This window comes from Brassica napus, chromosome A6 (genome assembly GCF_020379485.1).
Source record: "Brassica napus cultivar Da-Ae chromosome A6, Da-Ae, whole genome shotgun sequence".
NCBI lineage: Eukaryota > Viridiplantae > Streptophyta > Magnoliopsida > Brassicales > Brassicaceae > Brassica > Brassica napus.
This window is the reverse complement of record NC_063439.1, coordinates 25,852,696-25,874,881: the sequence shown is the minus strand read 5'-3', so window position 1 is coordinate 25,874,881 and position 22,186 is coordinate 25,852,696. Positions and strand designations below refer to the sequence as shown.

Below are 22,186 nucleotides of genomic sequence, written 5' to 3'. Positions count from 1 at the left end.
GTTTATATTTCCGTGTAGGGTTTATATTTAGGGTTTAGGGATTAAAGTTTAGGGTATAGTTGGGTACAGTTGGGTCACATTAACCTTTTCCATGAAATCATAGATATTTCATAATTTCACCAATATATACCATGCTATTTATTTTGTTACATTCTATTTGGGTTTATGGTTTATATTTGAGTTTAGGGATTAGTGAATATAGTTTAGGGTTTAGTATTTAGAAGATGAGGAGGTATAGTTGGGATCAACATCAACTTCTTCTACGAAATTATAGACATTTCATAATTTTACCAATATATACCATATTATTTATTTTGTTTCATTCTATTTGGGTTTAGAATTTATATTTGGGTTTAGAATTTATATTTAGGTTTAGAGTTATGTATTTGAGTTTAAGGTTTATTGATTAAGGTTTAGGGTTTAGTATTAAGGGGTTGGGGTGGGATTTGGATAATGTTTAGTATATATGGGTTAGATTTGGGATAATGTTTAGTATTAGAGTATGTGAGTGAGGTTAGAATTCTGTTTTATTTCGGTGATGTGGAATAGAACACTGAAACATATGTATGTGGTCATAAATATGTGACGTGGTTCCTTATATTCACTCAAATGTGATTTAAATATTAGCCATACCTCAATTTGTTTACGTCATCTAACTTTCTATCTTTTACCGGTTACTTGCACCAACCAAGGGTATTACCGGATCAAATGGGCCTTAAATATTAGTTACCCAATTACGTCAAAATCAATGCTATTCTCTTAATTTCACTTCAAATTTTGGCTATTTGGCTAATTGACCCTTGAACCTAACAGAGAGTAGAAAAAAAAAAAATTTCTTGTAGACTTGTAGTGGAGTATTATTGCTCCCCAACAACAGCATTATAATAATTAATAAAATGTTTTTTCAAACTAATAATAAATATAAAAAGGGACAAAGAGACCAATTTATTAAATGACGACAAAAAGAAAAGTGAGCCACGAATTGCAATTATTCGCCTCCTATGCTTCTTTCATGACTGTTTTTCTTTGCTGGAATTAAATTAACAAAAAAAATATTATTTTCTTGTTTTGAAAAAGTTACTCACACATTTATCCAGATCTAGTTAGAATTTAATCACTTTATTGAATTTTTCGTTAATCATCTCATTCATTTAATGGTAATAATTTACAAATATATTCATAAAATAAACAATTAAAATAAACGAAATTTCATAAACGAACTCTACACAGATTACAGAGCGCCCATATAATTGGAATCTCTCATCCTCTTTTGTCTTCAATCTTTGCCATTGTTGGTCGAAAGCTAAATCCTTTTCCAGCAATCTATTACAGGTACACTACGCTTCTCAAAAACCCTAATCTAATTACCGTCCTTGTCGGGAAATTACTGTTCTGTCTGATCTGATCTCCATTCTCGAGATCTCATCATGAAAAGCTTCAAGATTTGATTTTTTTTTTCTTTCGTCGACGAAAAAAGCAAAATTCTCTTCACTAGCTAATTAAAGTAATGTTTCCTTTTTGGGATGTTTGATCTGCAAGATTTGCTTGCAGGTACATGGTTTGAATTGTCCTTACATGTCTCTATCAGTGCCCATTTCCTGATTTGGATCATAACAGTGGTCAAAAAAGACTTAGCCTTTGTTCCACAAATGGCTTCAAGATTAAGACTTTGTTAGAGAAATCTTAACACTATGACAAGTCCTTGGTACAAGAGTGTTTCCTCTGTGTTCGGTCTCAGACCACGGATCAAAGGGTTGCTCTTCTTCATCCTCGGCGTTGTGGCTCTACTTACAATTTTATCACCCTTGACGTCCACTTCATACGAGGCTTCTTCGACCGGTTCTTCAACACGTGTGCCCAACATTTATAGTAACTATAGGAGGATAAAGGAGCAAGCCGCTGTTGATTACCTTGATCTGAGGTCTCTCTCGCTAGGGACTAGTCTGAAAGAGTTTCCTCTCTGCGGTAAAGAAAGAGAGAGCTACGTGCCTTGCTATAACGTCACAGGGAACTTGCTTGCTGGGCTTCAAGAGGGTGATGAGTTGGATAGGCATTGCGAGTTTGAGAGAGAGAAAGAGAGGTGTGTTGTTCGTCCTCCAAGAGACTATAAGATACCACTTCGGTGGCCTCTTGGCAGAGATATCATTTGGAGTGGGAACGTGAAGATAACTAAAGACCAGTTTCTTTCGTCTGGAACCGTTACAACAAGGTCCTCTTGCTTTTTGACACTTAATAGTTTCCTCATGTATTGATCTTTTTGCTTGTTGTCATTGTTAGGTTAATGTTGCTTGAAGAGAATCAAATTACATTTCACTCGGAAGACGGTCTGATCTTTGATGGGGTCAAAGACTATGCTCGTCAAATCGCTGAGATGATTGGCTTAGGAAGCGATACTGAGTTTGCTCAAGCGGGTGTAAGTTTTTCTTGAGATTATTAATTTTTTGGTTCCAGCTTATGAGATTACTTATGATGTGTGTTTGCAGGTAAGGACTGTGTTAGACATAGGTTGTGGATTTGGAAGCTTTGGTGCGCATCTAGTGTCGTTAAAGCTGATGCCTATATGTATTGCAAAGTATGAAGCAACTGGGAGCCAAGTCCAGTTAGCTTTAGAGAGAGGTCTTCCTGCAATGATTGGCAATTTCTTCTCAAAACAGCTTCCTTATCCATCACTGTCTTTTGACATGGTTCATTGTGCTCAATGTGGCATTACTTGGGATATCAAAGGTAATTATTACATCGACATGTATGTTTGGTTCCTTTAGGCTGAGACATGATGACGTTTTCTGTTTTTGTCTCTTGAGCAGATGCAATGCTACTTCTGGAAGTGGATCGTGTTCTGAAACCGGGAGGGTACTTTGTTTTAACTTCTCCTACGAACAAAGCACAGGGGAACTTGCCAGATACGAAGAAAACGAGCATCTCGACACGTGTGAATGAGTTGTCTAAGAAGATATGCTGGAGTCTAACAGCTCAGCAGGATGAGTCGTTTCTCTGGCAGAAAACTGCAGATTCAAATTGCTATTCCTCTCGGTAAGTATGATCCTCAGGCATGGTGTTGTCTATGCCTGGGCATTTCGGGTATTGGTTCAAGTCTGTTTTTCGAGTATCGGTTCGGGTTGGGTATTTCGGGTATCAGGTAGTTCGAGTAGGGGCTAGAGGATAAATGAATCGGTAAATTCTCGGTTCGGTTATTTTTTATATAGAAATATAGGAACCGTTTGGATATTTGAAGGTTTCGGTTCGGGGTTTTGTGCCCACGACTAGTGTTGTCATTAAAAGTGTATATCCTTGTCTTTCCTCTACTGATGCTATCTTGTTTCTTGTGCATAGTTCTCAAGATTCTATACCTCTTTGCAAAGATGGAGATAGTGTTCCTTATTACCACCCACTGGTTCCATGTATAAGCGGAACAACGAGTAAACGCTGGATCCCTATCCAGAACAGGTCTGCTGTTGCAGGAACTACCTCAGCTGAGCTTGAAATTCATGGAAAGTATCTCTTTCATTGTTCAAATGATCACTTTTAGTACTTTCAGAAATCTAAAACAGTTTGTTTTGTTTACTTTCAGGTGTAAAACCTGAAGAGTTCTCTGAGGATACACAAGTATGGAGATCAGCACTTAAAAACTATTGGTCCTTGCTTACACCTTTGATATTCTCTGACCACCCAAAGAGACCCGGTGATGAAGATCCTCTCCCTCCTTTCAACATGATACGTAATGTGATGGACATGAATGCTCGTTTTGGGAACTTAAACTCCGCTTTGCTCGAACAAGGAAAATCCGCTTGGGTGATGAATGTGGTTCCAGTTAATGCACGTAATACTCTTCCTATCATACTTGACCGTGGCTTTTCCGGTGTTCTACATGACTGGTGAGTGCGTAGATGGTTAAAGAAGAAGCCCTTCTTATCAAAATATGAGATTCTTGAATATCTTCTTTGTTCACTTGCGCAGGTGTGAACCATTCCCAACGTATCCACGAACGTATGACATGCTTCATGCCAATGAACTTCTCACGCATCTTAGTTCAGAACGGTGTAGCCTAATGGACTTGTTCTTGGAGATGGATCGGATTCTCCGCCCTGAGGTTTATATAATATAAAACACAGATTCTTGTTTTTCTACAAGAAGATCTCAAAGGAAAAAAAGAACTTGACGTTTTGTGTGATTGATTTAATATAGGGATGGGTTGTAATAAGCGACAAGTTGGGAGTGATCGAGTTGGCACGTGCAATGGCAACTCGAGTGCGTTGGGAAGCACGTGTCATTGATCTTCAAGACGGTAGCGACCAAAGACTTCTTGTCTGTCAAAAACCTTTTCTCAAAAAATAACTCAAAAATAGATTCTTCTTTCACTACACATAAACAAACACTCACTAGTCCCTACTACACAATCTTTTCACGGGTGAGTTCTCTCTTACTTGCTTTGTTAGGTGTCTAATTCAAATCCTGAGCTACTAATAATGAATCAGTATGTGATATTTTGTTCTAAACAGATCCAGATGATGCCTCCTGCAAATTATTGAGAGAGATTATTTATTTTTCTCGGACAGAAGATGAACACTTGAAGAAGGTTTTGTAAGAGTGGAAGCTGTAGCTATGAGTAGAAGAAAGAATTTAGATTCTATATTCTTTCATTTTTATTTTTTGCTCTTGGAACAATACTGTAGCTATATATTTTCTTTCATCCAATTTTTGTTTGCTGTTTAGTTTTGTAAACGATATTACTTCTTTTAAATTTTATTGTTTTGGAGAAATGTATTTAAACTATTAATCTCTGAATCTGTTAAACTCTTACAAAGAAAGTGTAAAGTGCAATATTCTTTTTCTGAGAGAGAGAAAATTGAAATTTATTGTGAAGTAAAGATTTTCATGGATGAATGTTTTCAAAAGATGAAAGACCTAATATTAAAATGGTCTAGTGGAGATGCGGGGGATCGAACCCCGTGCCTCTCGCATGCAAAGCGAGCGCTCTACCATTTGAGCTACATCCCCAATTGCTTATATCCTAGAATAACATAGTTTTTAACGTAATAAATTGTCAACATAGTTGTTAACTTAATATACACGTGGTGAAAATTTTATAAAGAAAAATGTTAGATGCTTTTACAAATGTATATTTTTCATAATCTTCTTTAAAAAATCAACTGAGTGGTCCATTATTGTATACGCTAGTTCAGCAACTGATCTTTCTATCATGAATGAATTTCCAGTGTGAAAAAAGATATTCAGCAATTGATATTTTGTTGAGGTCCAAATTTCGCCTTATGATTATTATGTTACTAGAGTCCAAATAACATCGGAAGACCAACATATCAAAAGAATATGTCAACAATTCCACATTAAAAACTACAATATGATCTAAATAATATATACATCATCAGTCAATCCGTTCATTGCTAGTTTATTTTTAACTTTAACGTGCATGAAACCTAACAATTAATATAATTCATGTTGATCTACATCCTTAATGACTAGACTAAAAATCCTTGAATTTACATGTAAAATCTTAGAGCATACACTATACACACAATTGATATATACATATCATATATGTATATTATGATTCTAGATGCACATAGCCACGAATATACACGTATATCTATGTTGGATTGTTCGCTCATGTGTTCTGTAAAAATCTATCATGTTAGAATATGCAGATGATATAACAGGATAATAGCAATACAGGACTTTGCATGAAACGTTAAAGCTGGCGAAAATAAAAAAATATAAACATAAAAAGTATTTTCTTAAAAAACAGAAGGTACCTCATTCCCTCATCACGTTAACCAGTCATTGTGGAATTCCCTTTGTATTATTAGTCTCGAATTCCATCATCCATCTCTTTGAATAAACTTTTTATTGAATAAAAGTTAACAAACTACCCCTAAAATTAGAACACGAGAAATAATCTTTTCTATCTCAAAAATTAAAATCATCATCATATTACAACACAAGAAAATAACAATAAACTTCTGAAAATTTTGATTGGTTTGGTCGCTTTGTTTTTGTTTTTGTAACTGAAGTTTGCTCGCTTTGTTCAAACCTATTAAAATCTTCATCTGCAAGACTCCAACCCTTAACTTTTCTAAAGATTCTTCTTAAGAATCCAACTTTAGTTACCTCTTTTTCTTTTCTTTTAATTCGGGAATGAATTTCAATTTTTAATTTTGACGAAAAGTAAAGAGTTGTTTCTTTTTTAGCATCCCATGCAAAGCACGCACAAAAGAGATTCTCTCGTGGACACGTTTCGACTTACTTCTTAACTTTGATTTCTGTCTGAATATCCCCTTTGTCTGTATAAAATACGGACTCACGAATATTTTGCACTCTCCTTTATCTTATATTCTTCTTCTTTTTTACATGTTATTCTTTGATTACAGTATATTATATAATTTTTATGTAACCAGTGTTTCAAGTCTAGACTGACTCGGTTGGTCAGACCGATAAATCCACGTCTCCCGCCCATACTAATCTGATCTGGTTATATTTCTAATATAAAAAGTTCTGGATCGAAGTTTATAATCTCTTTGAGTTATGGACAATAACCGGTTGCTAAATCCTTTTTCAGTAACTGGTGAGACGCGAAACTGGCTATTAGGCAGAAGGTTTTGCCATTAAAGCTAACAGCTCGGGATCTAGACTGACTCGGTTGGTTAGAATAATAAATCCACTTGTCATCCCGGTATTAACATGGGCTGGTTATATTTTTAAACTCATCTTTTTTGTTTTTTTAATTTAAGAAGTTATGAGAAAATTCATAATTTCAGATTAGATATAAGAAATCGGTTGTTAAATTCCTCGTTCGCATCTGATGAGACTCAAATCTAATATATTTACTTTTAAGACAATAGATTTTACCAGTAGAGTTAACAACTCCAGATAACTCAAGTTTTGCTGATCTACGTGTGTGATGTTTTCGGCTTTTTTTATTGAGCAAGGTCAATTATAGACACTACCTATTTTATGGATTCAAGGGCAAAAAACGGGTCATGGTTGTTTGTGGCAGCTACAATATTATTTTGCGTTTATTATCGTTAATTTAGCAATCAACAGATTCAACCGTCGTCAATACTACTTGCTACTACTAGTTTAATGCGACGGCTTAGTTATCCAGTTATAAATTATTCTCGTTTTAGTATTTTTGGTCCTTTTCATTATCTCTGTAATGTTCTTTACAAAAATAAAGTATAAATAATTTTTAAAACAAAAATATAATCTGTGTGTTTTTGTTGTTAAATACAACTCTAGTTTAGGTTTTGGTTGTATTCTTTCTTATTCCAACGCAGTTGGTGTATGGATTTTTTTTTCTTCTCTTTTTGACTCAGATCAGTTTTCTGTTCTGTTTACTTGACCCGTTAGTAGTAAATAAGATATATGGTGCTTGTAAATTTAAACAAAATATATTTTTAATAAAAAAGCTACTATCTAATAGTAGAGAAATACAAGAATATACTTAAGGCACTAAAACTTATGTCAAAACTATAAAATTTCAAAAGACTCTTTTTTCTTTGTCGGCTTGCAAAAGAGTTCATTTTTCTACTTTTTATGGCCTCCAAAAGAGGATAAAGATACGAGTAGTCTAAGTTACGTTACGTTCCGTTCATCGTTATATTTTTATATTGTTTTCATGTCTCAATTTGTTTGGTTACACAACTAGAGATATGGGACTATCTATTACGTGTGGTTTCCCCACCCGAACTGATCTAGACTTCATTGTTTCAGGATTCAGGTTTGCTCTGGTCCTATATATAGTGTTGCAGATCGACAACGTTATGTGTGAAAAAAAGAAATTTATTTGTTAGAATTCGATTACGATTTCTGGACAGAAATTCTCCAGTATAGACAATACCGGACAAAATCCTGAGTATTTTAACACATAAGAAACTGACTTTAGCTGAACTGGATCGGTTCTGTCTGCAAAGTTTTGTTTTACTGCATCTCTGATTATTAATGAGATTGTTGTTAGAGGAGATATTTCCAATCTAACTTCTACTCACTGCTTAAACCCTAGCTAGGGCATGAATGATATTGATATAAATAACTAACTGTTAGTTCTGGATTTAAATTTAGTAATTAAAGGTTTCTAAGTTTTGGATAACTAAAAATAGATAAACAAAGGATAATGATAAGTAAATAGGAAGTTAGGAACATATACATTAATAGACTAATATACCATATAAATATATGTGAAGAAATTTGAAGAAATATATGAAGTGTTTGAAGGGGATATCCAAAATGTAAGGATATGCATGTCGGCTGTTCGAAGATTTGATGTGTTCAGTCAATAAAAAAAAGATTTAATGTGGGATTAGATGCCAATGGGCTACTTAATCACTAAATAAGATTAAACTGTGAAAATAAATAGTTTTTTTTGTCAACATTATATATAAAATAGTTGAATCCGAAAGTTTAGAATCTATATCAAGCAAATAAAAATTATTAGTATGCAGTACATGTCTAGATTCAAGATGTCTCGGCCCTTCCAGCCTTCTCCAGTTAATCTCTCGGATGACTCATGTTTAATCCTGGATGTATATGATTTTTTTTTCACTACCTTTGATTCCATTTGTAGGTGAATTCTCTCACACGAATTGTTTGGTAAAGAACTTTGTTTCCTGATGTAACTTTTGCAAACTAATTTCTCTAGATAGAGCAAACCAATTAACTTCTTTCAGTTTAAACTTGATCAGATTAACAACAGCAAAAATAGTTTAAGTTTCACTATTTACACAATGAAAATTGAGTCTTATGTTTTATTTTATTCGATATTTCAAAAAACACTTTTGATCTTTTCATAATTAAAATCTTGAAATAACATATATGTTAAAGTATATCATAAATCTTTTCAATTCATATCTTCTAATTAATTCATAGATGTCCAAAAATCTAGTTATTCATTGTTTCATAAGAATATAGCTATAAGCTAACTCTTTAGGTATGTCAAATTAGTTCATTGTTTTTAATCGAACCTAGATAAGAATTACATTTGAAAGACAATGCAATATATGGAGGAGATATAAAAGAACGCGAGTGAGAAAATGTGATAAAAAAATGTTTACGATATTTCTAAGCTTTTACCTTCCTGACCACTTCACTAAAGCCAGGTGGGAAGATTCTGCGACTCTCAGGTCTCTTTCAGTATTGTTAATTTATGTGAATATCTGTCCTAGTTTATGGTAATCAGTTAAATCAGATGTTCCCCTTCTTTCTCTCTTTTGCATCCACTAAATTTTAGAATAATTAGTCATCTTTATTTTAATTCGCTTTAGAAAATAAGTGATCAATCGTTACCTCTCACTCTCGTGCGACTACAAATAAAAAAATCTTGTTGCCTGGTATATGCTTCATTGATTTATTCTGAATCTCAGTATTTTTTTTTAATTTAATTAAAAACATATAGGTGGTGGAAGAATATTTCTAGTTCGGCAACGACTCTGAATTACCGTAAATGTTCCAAACGTTTACTATTGATTCCTTTCATATATGGCCATGGTGATTCCATACATAACTTAAACATGTTTTTTTTTCTCTTAACAAATGTTCGAACAAGAAATATTAGCTTAAAACTATGTTCTGTCAACAGCTTAATTTATTCAGTATATATAGCAGTAGCACAGCTAGGAAACATATTTTAGTAACAAAACTTTAAACTAAATTCACGAAAGTATGAGCTATGAGAAGTGGTGAACCAACAAAAAGCGGAATCTGGAATTAAAACAACATATCGCTTTAATAAAAATAATGTAAAGCTTTTTCTTACCCGTTTGTTCTTTATAACAAGTTTCCATATATTCCCTTTTGCTCTCTCGACTCTAATGCTTTATATCCTCCTCTTTTCTCCTTTAGCCTCTCTTTTCTCTTTCTTTCAAATGGAATTATAATATACTCTTGATAAAATAAGTGATTAAAAACTAAGCATAATAAGATAGATAACACATCAAGTGGTTGTACGTAGTTTGATGATTTATCTTGAGCCATAAGTACTTTTTGCTAAGTACATATGATATTTGAGCTATTGCAAAGTTCATAAAACGATTTGAGTATATTCCAAATAATTTAAACCATATATTTGATTTTTTGTATGATAGCTAAAACCATCTATATTATTAAAAGAGGAGTAAAAAACTAAATTATCCCTTAGTTTTTTTAACTTATTTACAATTATATGCTATGAAGTAATAAATTTATCTACATTATAATATTTTTGTTTTTTACAGTTTAATTAATGCATTTTCCTAAATTAAAGTACAGTAAATTAAGTACAATTTAGTTAATGAATACTTCCTATAATCTAGCTAGATAATAAATTATAATTAATCAATTTCAAAAATGTAATCATATGTCTATTATTATGAGTTGTTTTTTTTTTTTTAGTATATTAACTATATCGAAAAAGGCACAAGAAAGTATTATAAAGATACATAATATGAAACACAAAATTGTAAATAATATATTGAATTATTTGATATAATAAATCAAATATAGCCATTGATAACAATTTGTTTTACATTAAAATTTTGAACCATAAAGAATACATTTGCACGAACACACGGGTCATATTTTTAAAATGTGGATGATACAATTGATGGATCAAAAATAAAATAAAATTATTTATTATAAAATTATTGTGTTTAGAAATATATTAAACAGTTATTAATACAAATAAATTTTAAAAATATATACTACCATTTATATAAGATTAATTTTTTTAAAAGTAAAAATGATACATACACGGGTGCGCATGTCAAACTCTAGTATCGTTTAGATATGCAGTACCCGCCAATCAAACATGCGGCAAAATCCGGGTGGAAAAAGTTAAACATCATAGATAAATTTAGCTTGTAATAATTTGGATAGCTAAGATTGCTTATTTTCCGCGTCAAGCTATATTTACTTTTTAATAAAGATTTTTTCCTATTAAATTAATGAAAAATATCTTCAGCTATTATTCATTATTTTTAAAATTTATCTTAATGACAATCTATACTATTAAAAGAGAAACATCCTAAAAATCTACTTACAAAAATTTATTGAACCTATTCATTAACCAATTAAAATTTTGGTCCTACCTTATATTTTCTATTATTTCTCTAACTATATTAACAATAGTTAATTCTATCTAACTATACATACGTTACTTTTACCATCTATACTATATTTTTGTTATACCAAATTTTTATATCATACATAACTCTATCATACTAACTCATATACGTATACTATACAAACATATCATCTTCTCTACTCTAACCGTGTCTCATGAATCTGATGACTAAAATAGTAGTAATGATTTAATCCAATAAACAAAAAAAAATATTGTTTTTTGGTGTCATCCTTTCCATTAAAATTAAAAACATAAATTTATAATAAATTATCAATAATGAAAACCTATCACTATATTTTGGTCTTCTTTATTTTTAATGATTTATAGTAATTAAATTTTTAAATAAAAAATCATAAATTAAATAGTTTATTTAAATTAATGTTTTTTTATATATCATTGGATATATCTTAGTTTCACGAGTCAATCAGTGCCAGGTAATAGGTTAATAACATGTTTTGGATTTAACCCAAAATTTATCGGATTCTTAAATAGTGGTGGTTTATATATAGATCACCGGATTTAACGATTATATTGTATAGATACGGGTCAGGTCTGACACAACAATAAATGTATTATAAGTTACAAACTTTAGACACATAATTTTATAATCATCAAATTTTGTTTCTTATAAATTATTTTTTAAGAAATAAATCCCGTGCTTTTGTTTAAAACAATGTATATGTTTCTAACCGCATCTGTTTTTCCTAACAGTTCAAACACGTCTTACTGCGCCGGTTATGACATTTGTTCACGTACCAATCAAATCTTCAATTTATATCCAAAATATAAACTTAAAAAGCCAGTAAATATTCCAAATAAGATGAAACATATATGCATGGTAGCATCGAAAGCCTTAGGCTTTTTTGAGAATCACACTCATAGCCATTGACTCATTAGAGAATAGTAACGATTTCTAATAGGGAGACACTTCTCTCTCTCTAGAACATCTCCTGACTCTCTCTCTCTCTCTTTACGTATAATATGTGTGTATATATGGGGTCCCTGTATATATGTATGGTGACAGATCACTTTATTCCATCCAGCCCTTTAAATTGAGCCATCTAAAAAGGACAGGAACCTCCTCGTGATCCTCCTTGTGTCCACAACCCAACATTTTATTCCCCTTTTCCTCTGTCTTCTTCTTCTTCATCCTCTCTTCTTTTCCAAACCCTAATTTTCACAAATCCTCAAAACATTGAATATATATTTTAGGAAATCTTCAGCATATACTTATCATCTCAAACTTGAAACAACTACAAATTCTTCTTGGTGCCTTAATCATCTGTTTACAGCCAAAAACACTAATAGATATTCTTCTTACATACACACATATATAGAGATTATATAGGCAATATATATATATGGCTTCCTCATCAGAACTAAGCTTGGACTGCAAGCCACAAAGCTACTCTATGCTTTTGAAATCCTTTGGGGATAATTTTCAGAGCGATCAAACCACACAAAAGCTGGAAGATCTTCTTTCTCGCCTCGAACAAGAACGTCTTAAGATCGATGCTTTCAAGCGCGAGCTCCCCCTTTGCATGCAGCTCCTTAACAATGGTACATATATATCCAGTTACAAATATTTTACATATACATCCCTATAGTAGTGTATAAAATTAATTGAAAATAAAAGACTTAAAACAAGAACAGAAACCTAATTGATAAAATATTATTACATACACCTAGAAGAGTTTTTGATTATCTTTACTTTTTCAAAAGATCTTTATTCGGTAATTTAAGAATTTATTTCATAAAAATCAGAGCTTGCTTTTGAATTCTTTGAATCAAAAAAAACTTTTGTTAAATTGCTCTCATCCCATCACTGAAATCAATAAATTTAACTAAAGTGATTTTAAATTTTTAAAGGTTATATAGGTTCATGTTAGTTACATCTTTAACTTTCATGTGTTTCAAATTACTTTAATATATTTTCAGCTGTGGAAGTTTACAAACAACAGCTAGAAGCATATCTAGCGAATAACAACAACCAAAGTGTTGTCACAAGACCGGTTCTTGAAGAGTTCATCCCCTTAAGAAACCAACCCGAAAAGGCGAATAATTGGATGACGACTGCTCAGCTTTGGAGCCAACCTGAAACCAAACCTAAAAGCATTGATCAAACTACAGATCAGTCTCCAAAAGACGAGCTTGCTAGTAGTCCAAAACTCGGACATGTTGATGCGAAACAAAGAAATGGCGGTGGTGCTTTTCATCCTTTCACTAAGGAACAACATTTGCCTGAATTAGCTCTATCTACGGAGGTCAAAAGGTTCTCTCCGACCAATGAACATACTAATGACCATGGTAATGATGAGAGCATAATAAATAGTGGTAAAAAGAACAATAATAATATCAATTCGAATAGCAATGGAGTTTCTTCTACAACAAATCAAAGTAATAGAAAGGCACGGCGTTGCTGGTCGCCGGATTTGCACAGGAGATTTGTCCAAGCTCTTCAAATGCTTGGTGGTTCTCAAGGTACAAATTAGTAACTTGTTATAATATTGTTTTAGTTTGCTGTAGGTTCAACATGGGTAGTTCCACATAATTATTAACTAATCAAAATGAAACCATATTTGATTCGCTAAACGCATCATTACCATGCACACTGTATATACAACTCTGAACTTATTTTTAAGAATCACAGATAGCCTAAATTTCAGTTAGGGTTTTGCTCTGATTTTCAAGTGAGAAAAAATATACTAGTATGGATCGATTTGCCTTGATTTGACTTTATTATTGTTCATTTATCGGTCGTATATATTGTTCTGGCATAGAATTAAGTTTTAGATGGAGTTTTTTTAGCTTTTCAGTTGATAAAAGATACAGTAACTAGAATATACTATGGATCAACTTGAGACGATAAAAAACTATGATTCATATTCAGTTCTTAATTAAAAGTATAGTGAAATTTCAAATATTTTTTTAATTTGATATTTGTATTTTCGATTCAGATTTGGATTCAATTTCAGATTGATGGAATATATTAAAAATAAACATATTAATCCCTTTGCTCAGAAGAAAACGTAACCATATTAACTCAATTAAAATAAAATGAAATCTTCATGCTAGAATCGAATTGATTTGATATATTCTGAAATCAATCCATAACTATATGGTGAATTTTTTTTTTGTACATATTGTTGCAGTGGCTACACCAAAACAGATAAGGGAGCTTATGAAAGTCGATGGTTTGACCAATGATGAAGTCAAAAGTCATCTCCAGGTAACCTACATCACAAGCCACCACAATATGCTCACTTGTTTCATTAACTTTTAATTAATTACTATAATTTAGTACTTTATGTTACTTAACAGAAATATCGGCTTCACACTAGAAGACCAAGCCCAAGCCCACAAACATCAGGTGGACAAGGTCCTCATTTAGTGGTCCTTGGTGGCATATGGGTTCCACCAGAGTACACCACTGCACACGGCGGCACTCCAACTCTCTACCACCACCAAGTTCACCACCACAATGGCAACGCGGCGACGCAGCCTCCACAACACTTTTGCTCTTCTCAAGAATTCTACACAACTCCGCCTACACCGCAGCCACTCCATCACCAACACTTCCAAACATTCAACGGCTCATCCGCCGGTGGCGCCGCGTCCAACGATTCAGCTCATCATCAGTTAACGGATAGTGCCGCTGATGAAGGGAAGTCTCTCGAGAGTGGTGGTGGAGAGGGAAAAGGATTGGCTGCTCTAAGGCAGGAAGGTGAAGATCAAAGTAATATCAATGGAAGTGAAATAACTCTAAAATTCTAAAAACATTCTTCTTGATTAATTAGAGGGAAAGATTCTAGGCTTAAGGTTTGTGGGTGGCTATGTGAATGTGACTAAATTCATTGCTTGTATCTCTCTCTATGTACTTCTGAGTAGAAAAATGAACCGTAGGAGGCAGTGAGTGTTTTATCGAATTTATGATTAACTATCATAGTTGATCTTGTTGAATATTGTGTCACTTAATTGGAAAATCATTGTGTCATTTACTCTTATAACTAGCTAAATAAGATGTACTGTTTTGTCTTCTTTTACTTTAGTTGGTAGCTCATCTCATGCTCCTATATTAATATTCTGATAGCATTATGAATTTTTGTAGGCGTTACTCATGCCTAAATTGATATCGTCAATGTGTTCATTTTTTACTATACAAATTTTTGATCGTTTAAAAGAAAACTGTAGTGAAGTTTATATATCGATGTGAGTTATATAATTACTTAATTAGTTACTGTTTATATGCTGCATGCCTGCATCTACATCTGATCCGTTTTCATGTGTTCTCTGATGGACTAGACATGGACTGGTCCTAAACAAGTGTAAGCACTACTGAACCTATATCTATTTTTCAATATTCATATAATCATATTAAACTAGTATTTTCTGCCTACGACAAGTATTATTTGATGGCAAAATACAATAATTATGAAGAAAAATAAGCTCAAAATTTGGAAGGTGTTAGAGTCATTTGGGTTATGAGAACGCATTTTTGTTGGGAGGTAACTCTTAAGTTTGAAAGGTAGGTACATAGTGGTTTTGTTTTTTCTTAGAACCATTTAACCTTTGAAGTGAACAACGACAACTAATTACATTAAAGTGTCACCTTCTCTTTAATAAATACAATGTAATCAATAAATATAAATATATTCAGTATAAATTTTTCAAAAAGGGCCACAAAGAAATTGAACTATGTAATTGCAGACAAGAACCAAAAGAAAATTACTGAGTACTTGGGTTTTATTTTGAACAATAAATAATGAAAATAGTGTAGGAACTGATGAATAAAAATGAGTTTCGAACTAATAATAAATTCTTATATTTTCTGAGCCATTTAGAATACCAATATTGAAAATTAGAATACCAATATTGAAAATATATGAAAAAGGTTTTCAAATAAAACAATAAATAAATTTAAAAAAAACAAAAATAAAAAACAGTTTTAAGTTGGAAATTTTCTAAAAAATACACGAGACTCACAGTCACATGCTACTTGTATTTTTATTAGTTCGATTTTATTTATATATGAAATTTGATTAAAACAAATTATATTAACATTGTACATAAAAGTGCTTTGATAAAAACTTGCATCAATATTGATGCATGTTCTTAGTTTAATTCTTACTTTAAATGGAAACAAATATATCTTTCAGAAGACAAATCATAGATATTATCAGATTCAAATTAGTATTTTTATTAACTTTTAGAAGTATAAAGTGTAGTAATTTGGAAAATTTTAGCATTTCATTAAATATTGTCATTTGACTAAGAATATTCTAGTTATTCTTTTTATATAAAAATACTCTAGTTATACAGTAACTTTTTATATTATCTCATTATTTTTTGACTTTGTCTTCATCTTTTTGAACTTTAGTTTTTGTCGTGCTATATTAATTTTGTGGACATTATTACCTTTACAGTTAAATTATGTGGTAAATTTACCATTTAAAGATACTCTATTTGTTGTTAAAGATAGTAATTCCTCCGTTCTTAAAAGATTAATGTTATAGTTTTTTCACACTTATTAAGAAAATATTTAAAATTGTATTTTTCAATACATTGTTTTTCTTAATTAACTATTTCCAATAACTTTTAACCAATAAGATTTTATTAAACACAATTGTATTTTTTGAAAAGTACAATTTTTCATTAATTAATGTCTTGAAAATGTAAAAAATGTAATTTTTGAAACAAATTTTTTTTCTAAAAAATAGATCTATAAAGAACAGAAGGAGTATAATATACATATGAAAGCCAGTTACAAAAAAAAATATACGCTAATATTTAATAGCGAAACTGAACAAGACAACCCTTTAACCAACCAAAAAAAATGAAACCGAACCAAAATAATTTAACATAAAAGTTTAAATATTGCAAAGAAATATCAAGTTACGATCATACCAAGAAAACAGAACCTGCGGGCTGCAGAAACCATCAAACCGATGTTGGGTTAACTCTTGACCCGACACTTGGGTTAATAATTACCGTTTAAAGGTATAAAACAAAAAATATTGCGACCTGTGAAATAGTAATTATGAATAGTAATACGAAAGGAAAATATTTATTAATTACCAAACATGGAATGCAGCGTGCACCAAGTCACCAAACCATACATGACTTATGACTACATGGCCAACTGGCCAATGTCAGCATTAACGCATTACGCAAAATATTTTCTGAGATGTGTCAATTCTCAACTTTCCTTGTCCATCGTACATTGTTTAGATGGAACACTAATCAAAATAATTTTAATACCTTTATGGTCTCACGATCGAGTCACGATTACTTTGATTAAGCTATTACTATATTTTGACTAAAGGAATAATTAAATCGCACCAACCGATAAATGATACAATTACAACTTTGGCATCAGATAAATTCTCAGAAATTTAGCATGGACCATATACATTTCTTGAGAGTTTGGAGACATTAAAATATCAGATTCTTGTCTGTGGTTAAACCTCGGAACTAGAGACACGGTATGGTCTTTATAATATCAAGTCACTTTTTTTTATAAACTCTTCTTTCTCTCATCATAGTCTTAACTCTCTCCTTCTCTCTCAACATTGGATTGTATCTTTAGCTTTGGTCCTGAGAAAAGCTTGCTTTGGAAATTCATCATGAGAATGCTTCTTGGTCTCTTGTTTCTCTTGGCCTTAACCGGCGACTCACGTAAGTTTTTCTTTCTGGTTTCTTTTGCCACCTTCTCTCTATTTCTTCGCTAGAAGAAAAATATTATTTTCAATATGGTTCAATCACAATGATCTTCTCAAAAGAACCTTTTTAATCCAAATCATATACTGTTCTTGAAGTTTCAAGCTTCAAACCGTTTTTCCTCTATCTGTTTTCTAGGTGCAACTTACTGTGTATGCAGAGATGGAGTTGCAGAGAAAGATCTTCAAACGTCGATAGACTATGCATGTGGAGTTTTAGGAGACTGTAATCAAATCCATGAGAAAGGTCCTTGTTACCAACCCAACAATGTCAAGGGCCATTGTGATTGGGCAGTGAATAGCTATTTCCAAAGAGCTGGTCAAGTTCCTGGAAGCTGTAATTTCTCAGGAACTGCTACTACCAGTCCAAATCCTCCTTCAAGTATAACTCCTTAAATAAATTAATTAATTAATTAAACCTTTGAAATCTAAATTTGTTGGGTTGATGAACTAAAAAGCTGGAATCTTTTTTGTTAATTTTCTCTGTTTTGTAGCTGTGGTTACTGGTTGCATCTATCCTTCAAGTCCTGGGTATGTTTACTGAATTAACTTCCATTAGACTCGTTAGATTTCCCCAAAAAGGACAAAGCAATTTTTAATTTTAATTACATGTTTGATTCTTTATTCCTTCCACACCATCAACACACTAGCCACCAACCACTTTCTACAGCTACATTGACAATAAAAGTTCCTTTTCGTTTCTTTATTTTCAAGATTTGGTACGAGACATTCTGTTTGGTTTAAAACTTGTTTATGATAACGTGACTTAAAAGTTTTGTTATTTTTTACCTACTTTGTATTACAGAAATGCAGGGACAGGAGCTCCAGGGACACCGACCTTTCCAGGACCTCCTGCGTTTGGTCCGACCGGAGGTTTTGATCCTTCAGGGAATGATGCTTTGAGTTTGATCACTTCAATAGCACTCACACTTGGTTTCTCCGTCATTGTGTTTCTATAAAAGGGCATTAGTATGACTAGAAAGTGGGGGTTTTAAGGATTTAGATCTACGGATGAAGTTTTGCCACGTATGAATGCAAGTTCTTTGAGGCAGACATCCACTTAGGGTTGCTTTTCTTTATGTTAGGCTTTTTCTAATTTCTGTTTGTTTCTTTCTTTCATGTATGCAATGCAATGTAAGTAAGAGTTAATGGAATCTTTCTTTTTAAGTGTTATATGCTTACTGAAGATAATACTTAATAATGAGAATTTACTGTAAAGTTATTGTGGCTTAAAGATTTTGTGGACTTGGTGAACGGGTTGGAAGAGATCTATGATTGGACAAAGTAAACGTAACTTCAAAACCAAATAAAACATGTTTATAAACAAATTGATTCTAGCAATTGGGAAGCTTCATTGTACCAAACCAAAATCATACCATGAACTCATCTGGTTTTCAACCCAATAAAACATGATATTGTGATGAACCAAAAGTTTTCTAGGCCGATGAAGTCAGTTTAATGTAAAATTGGTCCTGAGTTGTATGCAAAACATGATAGAGTTTTGACCGGTTCTGTTAGGATCTGTTCTGCAGCTCCCATTCACTTCAGCAAGTTTACATTGACATCATTGACCAGGTACTTGAGCAGATTGGGAAGCCGTGGTAACCTTAATGGAAACATATAAACTTTGATCTTAACTGCTTGGAAGATTATCTGGACTTATATGGAAACATATTCAATTTATGTGGATTTTATTAATTCAATTTCGTGGTTACCATTTACAGTCTAAATGTCAAAGCGACAACAATTAGAAAAAAACGTATTCAGATACTAAGTTTAACCATACCTGGCTTTTTGTTCTAAGAGTTTTTGTGTGTAAAAGAATGTTTTTTTATTTGTTAGTATACTAATTTTTTGGGATCTGAACCACATTTATATGTAAGATGAAATACACAAAAGGAAACGTTAGAACAAAAAATTCAAAGGTAAATAATAAATTCTAGATATTAATTAAAAAAACTCACAGTAACAACATTAACTTGTATGATAATGAATATTAAATTAATTCAAAAGAAAACAAACTGTTTTGTACAAACTAAGTTGATTTGCTTTAAAGACAGAATGAATTTAGACTATTAACGTTAAGAACTTAACAAGATACGTTTTAATTGATACAAAATACCATTAAGTTCTAGTTAGATTGTTTGAAAATATACTTTCTCTTGTAAGTACACATAGTAATTTTGTTATATTTGACACTAGGGAATTTTCGCCGCGTAGTGCCGGATTTCGATGGATAATATATGTTCTAGTGAATTTTAAACTAATTTTATGATCCTGGAAAATAAAATATTCATCCAACATATGAAGATGCATAAATTTTCCTTCACTCCTGCATCATTGTTTTTAAAATGATTTAAAAAGAAAAGAAATTTCCAATATATGTATAAGAATATATTAGCATTTTATCAGAGTATTTTGTAACATTTTATATTAATATTTGTTGCTTTTGAAAGAATTTATAATAATTAGATATAGTGTTTCTAGATTTTAAAAAGTGAGATATGTATACTAACTAGACACATCTCATTTAATTTTTGAATGAACCATTTGAAAGTTAAAAATGGACTGCTTTTGTTACAATAAAGCTATAATATGGTAAAGACCAAACAGCTACTATTAAACATAATCACATCTTTTGGCCGAACTACGATTCATTAAAATAAAAGCAAGTTTATCCCCCACGAAGTGAGGTCAATTTTAGAGAGAAGATAGTTGATTTTGCCACTGCAACAGCCTCAAATATGATTGAAAAAACAAGCTTTAAAAAAGCTGCTAAAATGGTAAATATCAAAGAAAATGCGGCTAATCTACTTGATGTGTCCTAAGCTTGCAACACTCTAACTAACGCCGGCGAATTAGACAACATGAATGCCTTAAAATTGAAACAAAAACACGAAGAACACTTTGTTTTTCATTAGGAAGGATACAATACGTATAAAACATACATAAATGATATAACATATTTGTCCATATGGATGCAGAGCTACTAATTTGGTTTGCAGATTCTATATGAGTCTGTTTATATTGCTGAAAAAAATGATATAACATATACTCTTATGTCAGCCGGAAAAAAATCTTTAGAATCAATACTAAAAAATCTAATATATATATATATATATTACTAAATACTTCTTTCATTTATCTTCTCAAAAGGGATATCATTTTACAACATCAATCTAAAATAGAAACCGAAATTAGACAAAAGAGGATAAGCTAAAACACGTGTGAGCATGTATGATTGAGGTGGCCTTGACATCTGATGCAGAAGATGAAATTATATATGAATGAACATGAACCAATTGTGCAAGAATGATCCTTGTCCATGAGAACCCGCAGAGCGGCAACTGGTAGAACGAGTTGCTGCTTGATCAAGACCCGCTAGCTTTGCTCTCAACAAAGTAGTGATGTCTTTTGTAATGACATGAGAAGGCTCGGAAGTACCTGAATGTATTCTTGAGTTTCGTTCACGCCAAAGACTATAGATGGTGGTATGGTAGAAGAGATGGCAGATCGCTTTGAGCTTGGGGTTAGAGGAGCAACTCCGGAGCCAAAGTAATGCTGCTGTGTATGATATTGGGGGGGAGGGGGATAGTGATGGATGGGTAAAGAAGGAGAGCCAGACCTCAGCTGAGTAGGAGCATTCAAAGAATAAGTGAGAGCTTGTTCTAAAACATATTTTGTTTACACTCTTTATTTATTTATTTGCGAGGATCAAAGTTTAGTTGAATATTTATTTTTGAAACTTTTTTATAGCATTATTATTGGTTGTGATTTTTCATCAAAAAATTGTGTAATAAGTTTGTTTGTGTCAACAATAACTGATTCAGACAAACATAAAACAAGTGAAGTTAATGGCTTTATTTGGTGTAGGGTGACAGCAAATTGAAATGGGTCCAACAAACTAACACCGTAAAAACTATGTGCACTTTATTTTTTTTTTTGGAAAGTTTACAAGATTTATTTGATTGGCTAACCGAAATGATATCTAGCCTAAACGACCAATATGAATGATTTGTACATCTGATTTATTCTCCTCCACACATATATATATATATATATATATATATATATATCATTGAGGAAGTGTCGGTTTCTAACATCCTCACACAAGTCACGGGCGCGAACCATTTTCTGATTTTCATCACTAATATCGATAAGCTTTCTATTCACTACATCGACAAGTACAACAACCACGTGGTTATCAAAATTCAACCAAACCTACTAAAGAGTGAATATAACCAAACCAAAATCGAGTCACAAATATTCTCAAAAGCCGATTGCTTACACTATTTTATACCAAATAAATTGGCTACAATTTAAATCATACGAATTGGCTCGGTTTTGTCTTCTCTTAAAAACC

The 22,186-nt window shown here is 32.1% G+C and overlaps 3 protein-coding genes and 1 non-coding gene across 5 annotated transcripts; 3 read left to right on the top strand and 1 right to left on the bottom strand.

The window, feature by feature from the left end:
* Positions 1-1,177: 1,177 nt before the first annotated feature.
* LOC106396582 (probable methyltransferase PMT5) lies at positions 1,178-4,774 on the top strand. 2 transcript variants are annotated; one of them, XM_013837016.3, is made up of 10 exons: positions 1,178-1,332; positions 1,552-2,209; positions 2,278-2,413; positions 2,484-2,724; positions 2,805-3,030; positions 3,331-3,488; positions 3,569-3,872; positions 3,955-4,087; positions 4,183-4,405; positions 4,497-4,774. In XM_013837016.3, exons 2-9 carry the CDS (start codon positions 1,692-1,694, stop codon positions 4,330-4,332), a joined length of 1,866 nt encoding a protein of 621 aa, XP_013692470.1. In that variant the 5' UTR covers positions 1,178-1,332; positions 1,552-1,691; the 3' UTR covers positions 4,333-4,405; positions 4,497-4,774. The 2 variants fall into 2 exon arrangements, with proteins under 2 accessions (XP_013692470.1, XP_013692479.1); XM_013837025.3 differs by having other exon boundaries at positions 1,203-1,332; positions 1,540-2,209.
* Positions 4,775-4,922: 148 nt separating this feature from the next.
* TRNAA-UGC lies at positions 4,923-4,995 on the bottom strand. The gene has a single exon. It is a non-coding gene; the product is annotated as a tRNA-Ala (tRNA).
* Positions 4,996-12,175: 7,180 nt separating this feature from the next.
* On the top strand, positions 12,176-15,145 carry BNAA06G39930D (myb family transcription factor EFM). The gene is made up of 4 exons (XM_013837036.3): positions 12,176-12,667; positions 13,046-13,588; positions 14,260-14,336; positions 14,429-15,145. The coding sequence occupies exons 1-4, from the start codon at positions 12,469-12,471 to the stop codon at positions 14,879-14,881; spliced, it is 1,272 nt and encodes a 423-aa protein (XP_013692490.1). The 5' UTR covers positions 12,176-12,468; the 3' UTR covers positions 14,882-15,145.
* Positions 15,146-17,463: 2,318 nt separating this feature from the next.
* LOC106421805 (PLASMODESMATA CALLOSE-BINDING PROTEIN 3) lies at positions 17,464-18,996 on the top strand. Its single transcript, XM_013862634.3, has 5 exons — positions 17,464-17,589; positions 17,694-17,782; positions 17,963-18,205; positions 18,318-18,354; positions 18,629-18,996. Exons 2-5 carry the CDS (start codon positions 17,731-17,733, stop codon positions 18,780-18,782), a joined length of 486 nt encoding a protein of 161 aa, XP_013718088.1. The 5' UTR covers positions 17,464-17,589; positions 17,694-17,730; the 3' UTR covers positions 18,783-18,996.
* The last annotated feature ends 3,190 nt before the right edge of the window (positions 18,997-22,186 follow it).

Coding starts and splice junctions, on each gene's coding strand:
- LOC106396582 (XM_013837016.3), top strand. CDS start 1,692: ATGACAAGTCCTTGGTACAAGAGTGTTTCCTCTGTGTTCGGTCTCAGA. Junction 2,210..2,277: donor TCTGGAACCGTTACAACAAG/GTCCTCTTGCTT, acceptor TGTCATTGTTAG/GTTAATGTTGCTTGAAGAGA. Junction 3,031..3,330: donor TCAAATTGCTATTCCTCTCG/GTAAGTATGATC, acceptor TCTTGTGCATAG/TTCTCAAGATTCTATACCTC.
- BNAA06G39930D (XM_013837036.3), top strand. CDS start 12,469: ATGGCTTCCTCATCAGAACTAAGCTTGGACTGCAAGCCACAAAGCTAC. Junction 13,589..14,259: donor AATGCTTGGTGGTTCTCAAG/GTACAAATTAGT, acceptor ATATTGTTGCAG/TGGCTACACCAAAACAGATA. Junction 14,337..14,428: donor AAGTCAAAAGTCATCTCCAG/GTAACCTACATC, acceptor GTTACTTAACAG/AAATATCGGCTTCACACTAG.
- LOC106421805 (XM_013862634.3), top strand. CDS start 17,731: ATGAGAATGCTTCTTGGTCTCTTGTTTCTCTTGGCCTTAACCGGCGAC. Junction 17,783..17,962: donor GGCCTTAACCGGCGACTCAC/GTAAGTTTTTCT, acceptor TCTGTTTTCTAG/GTGCAACTTACTGTGTATGC. Junction 18,355..18,628: donor ATCTATCCTTCAAGTCCTGG/GTATGTTTACTG, acceptor TTTGTATTACAG/AAATGCAGGGACAGGAGCTC.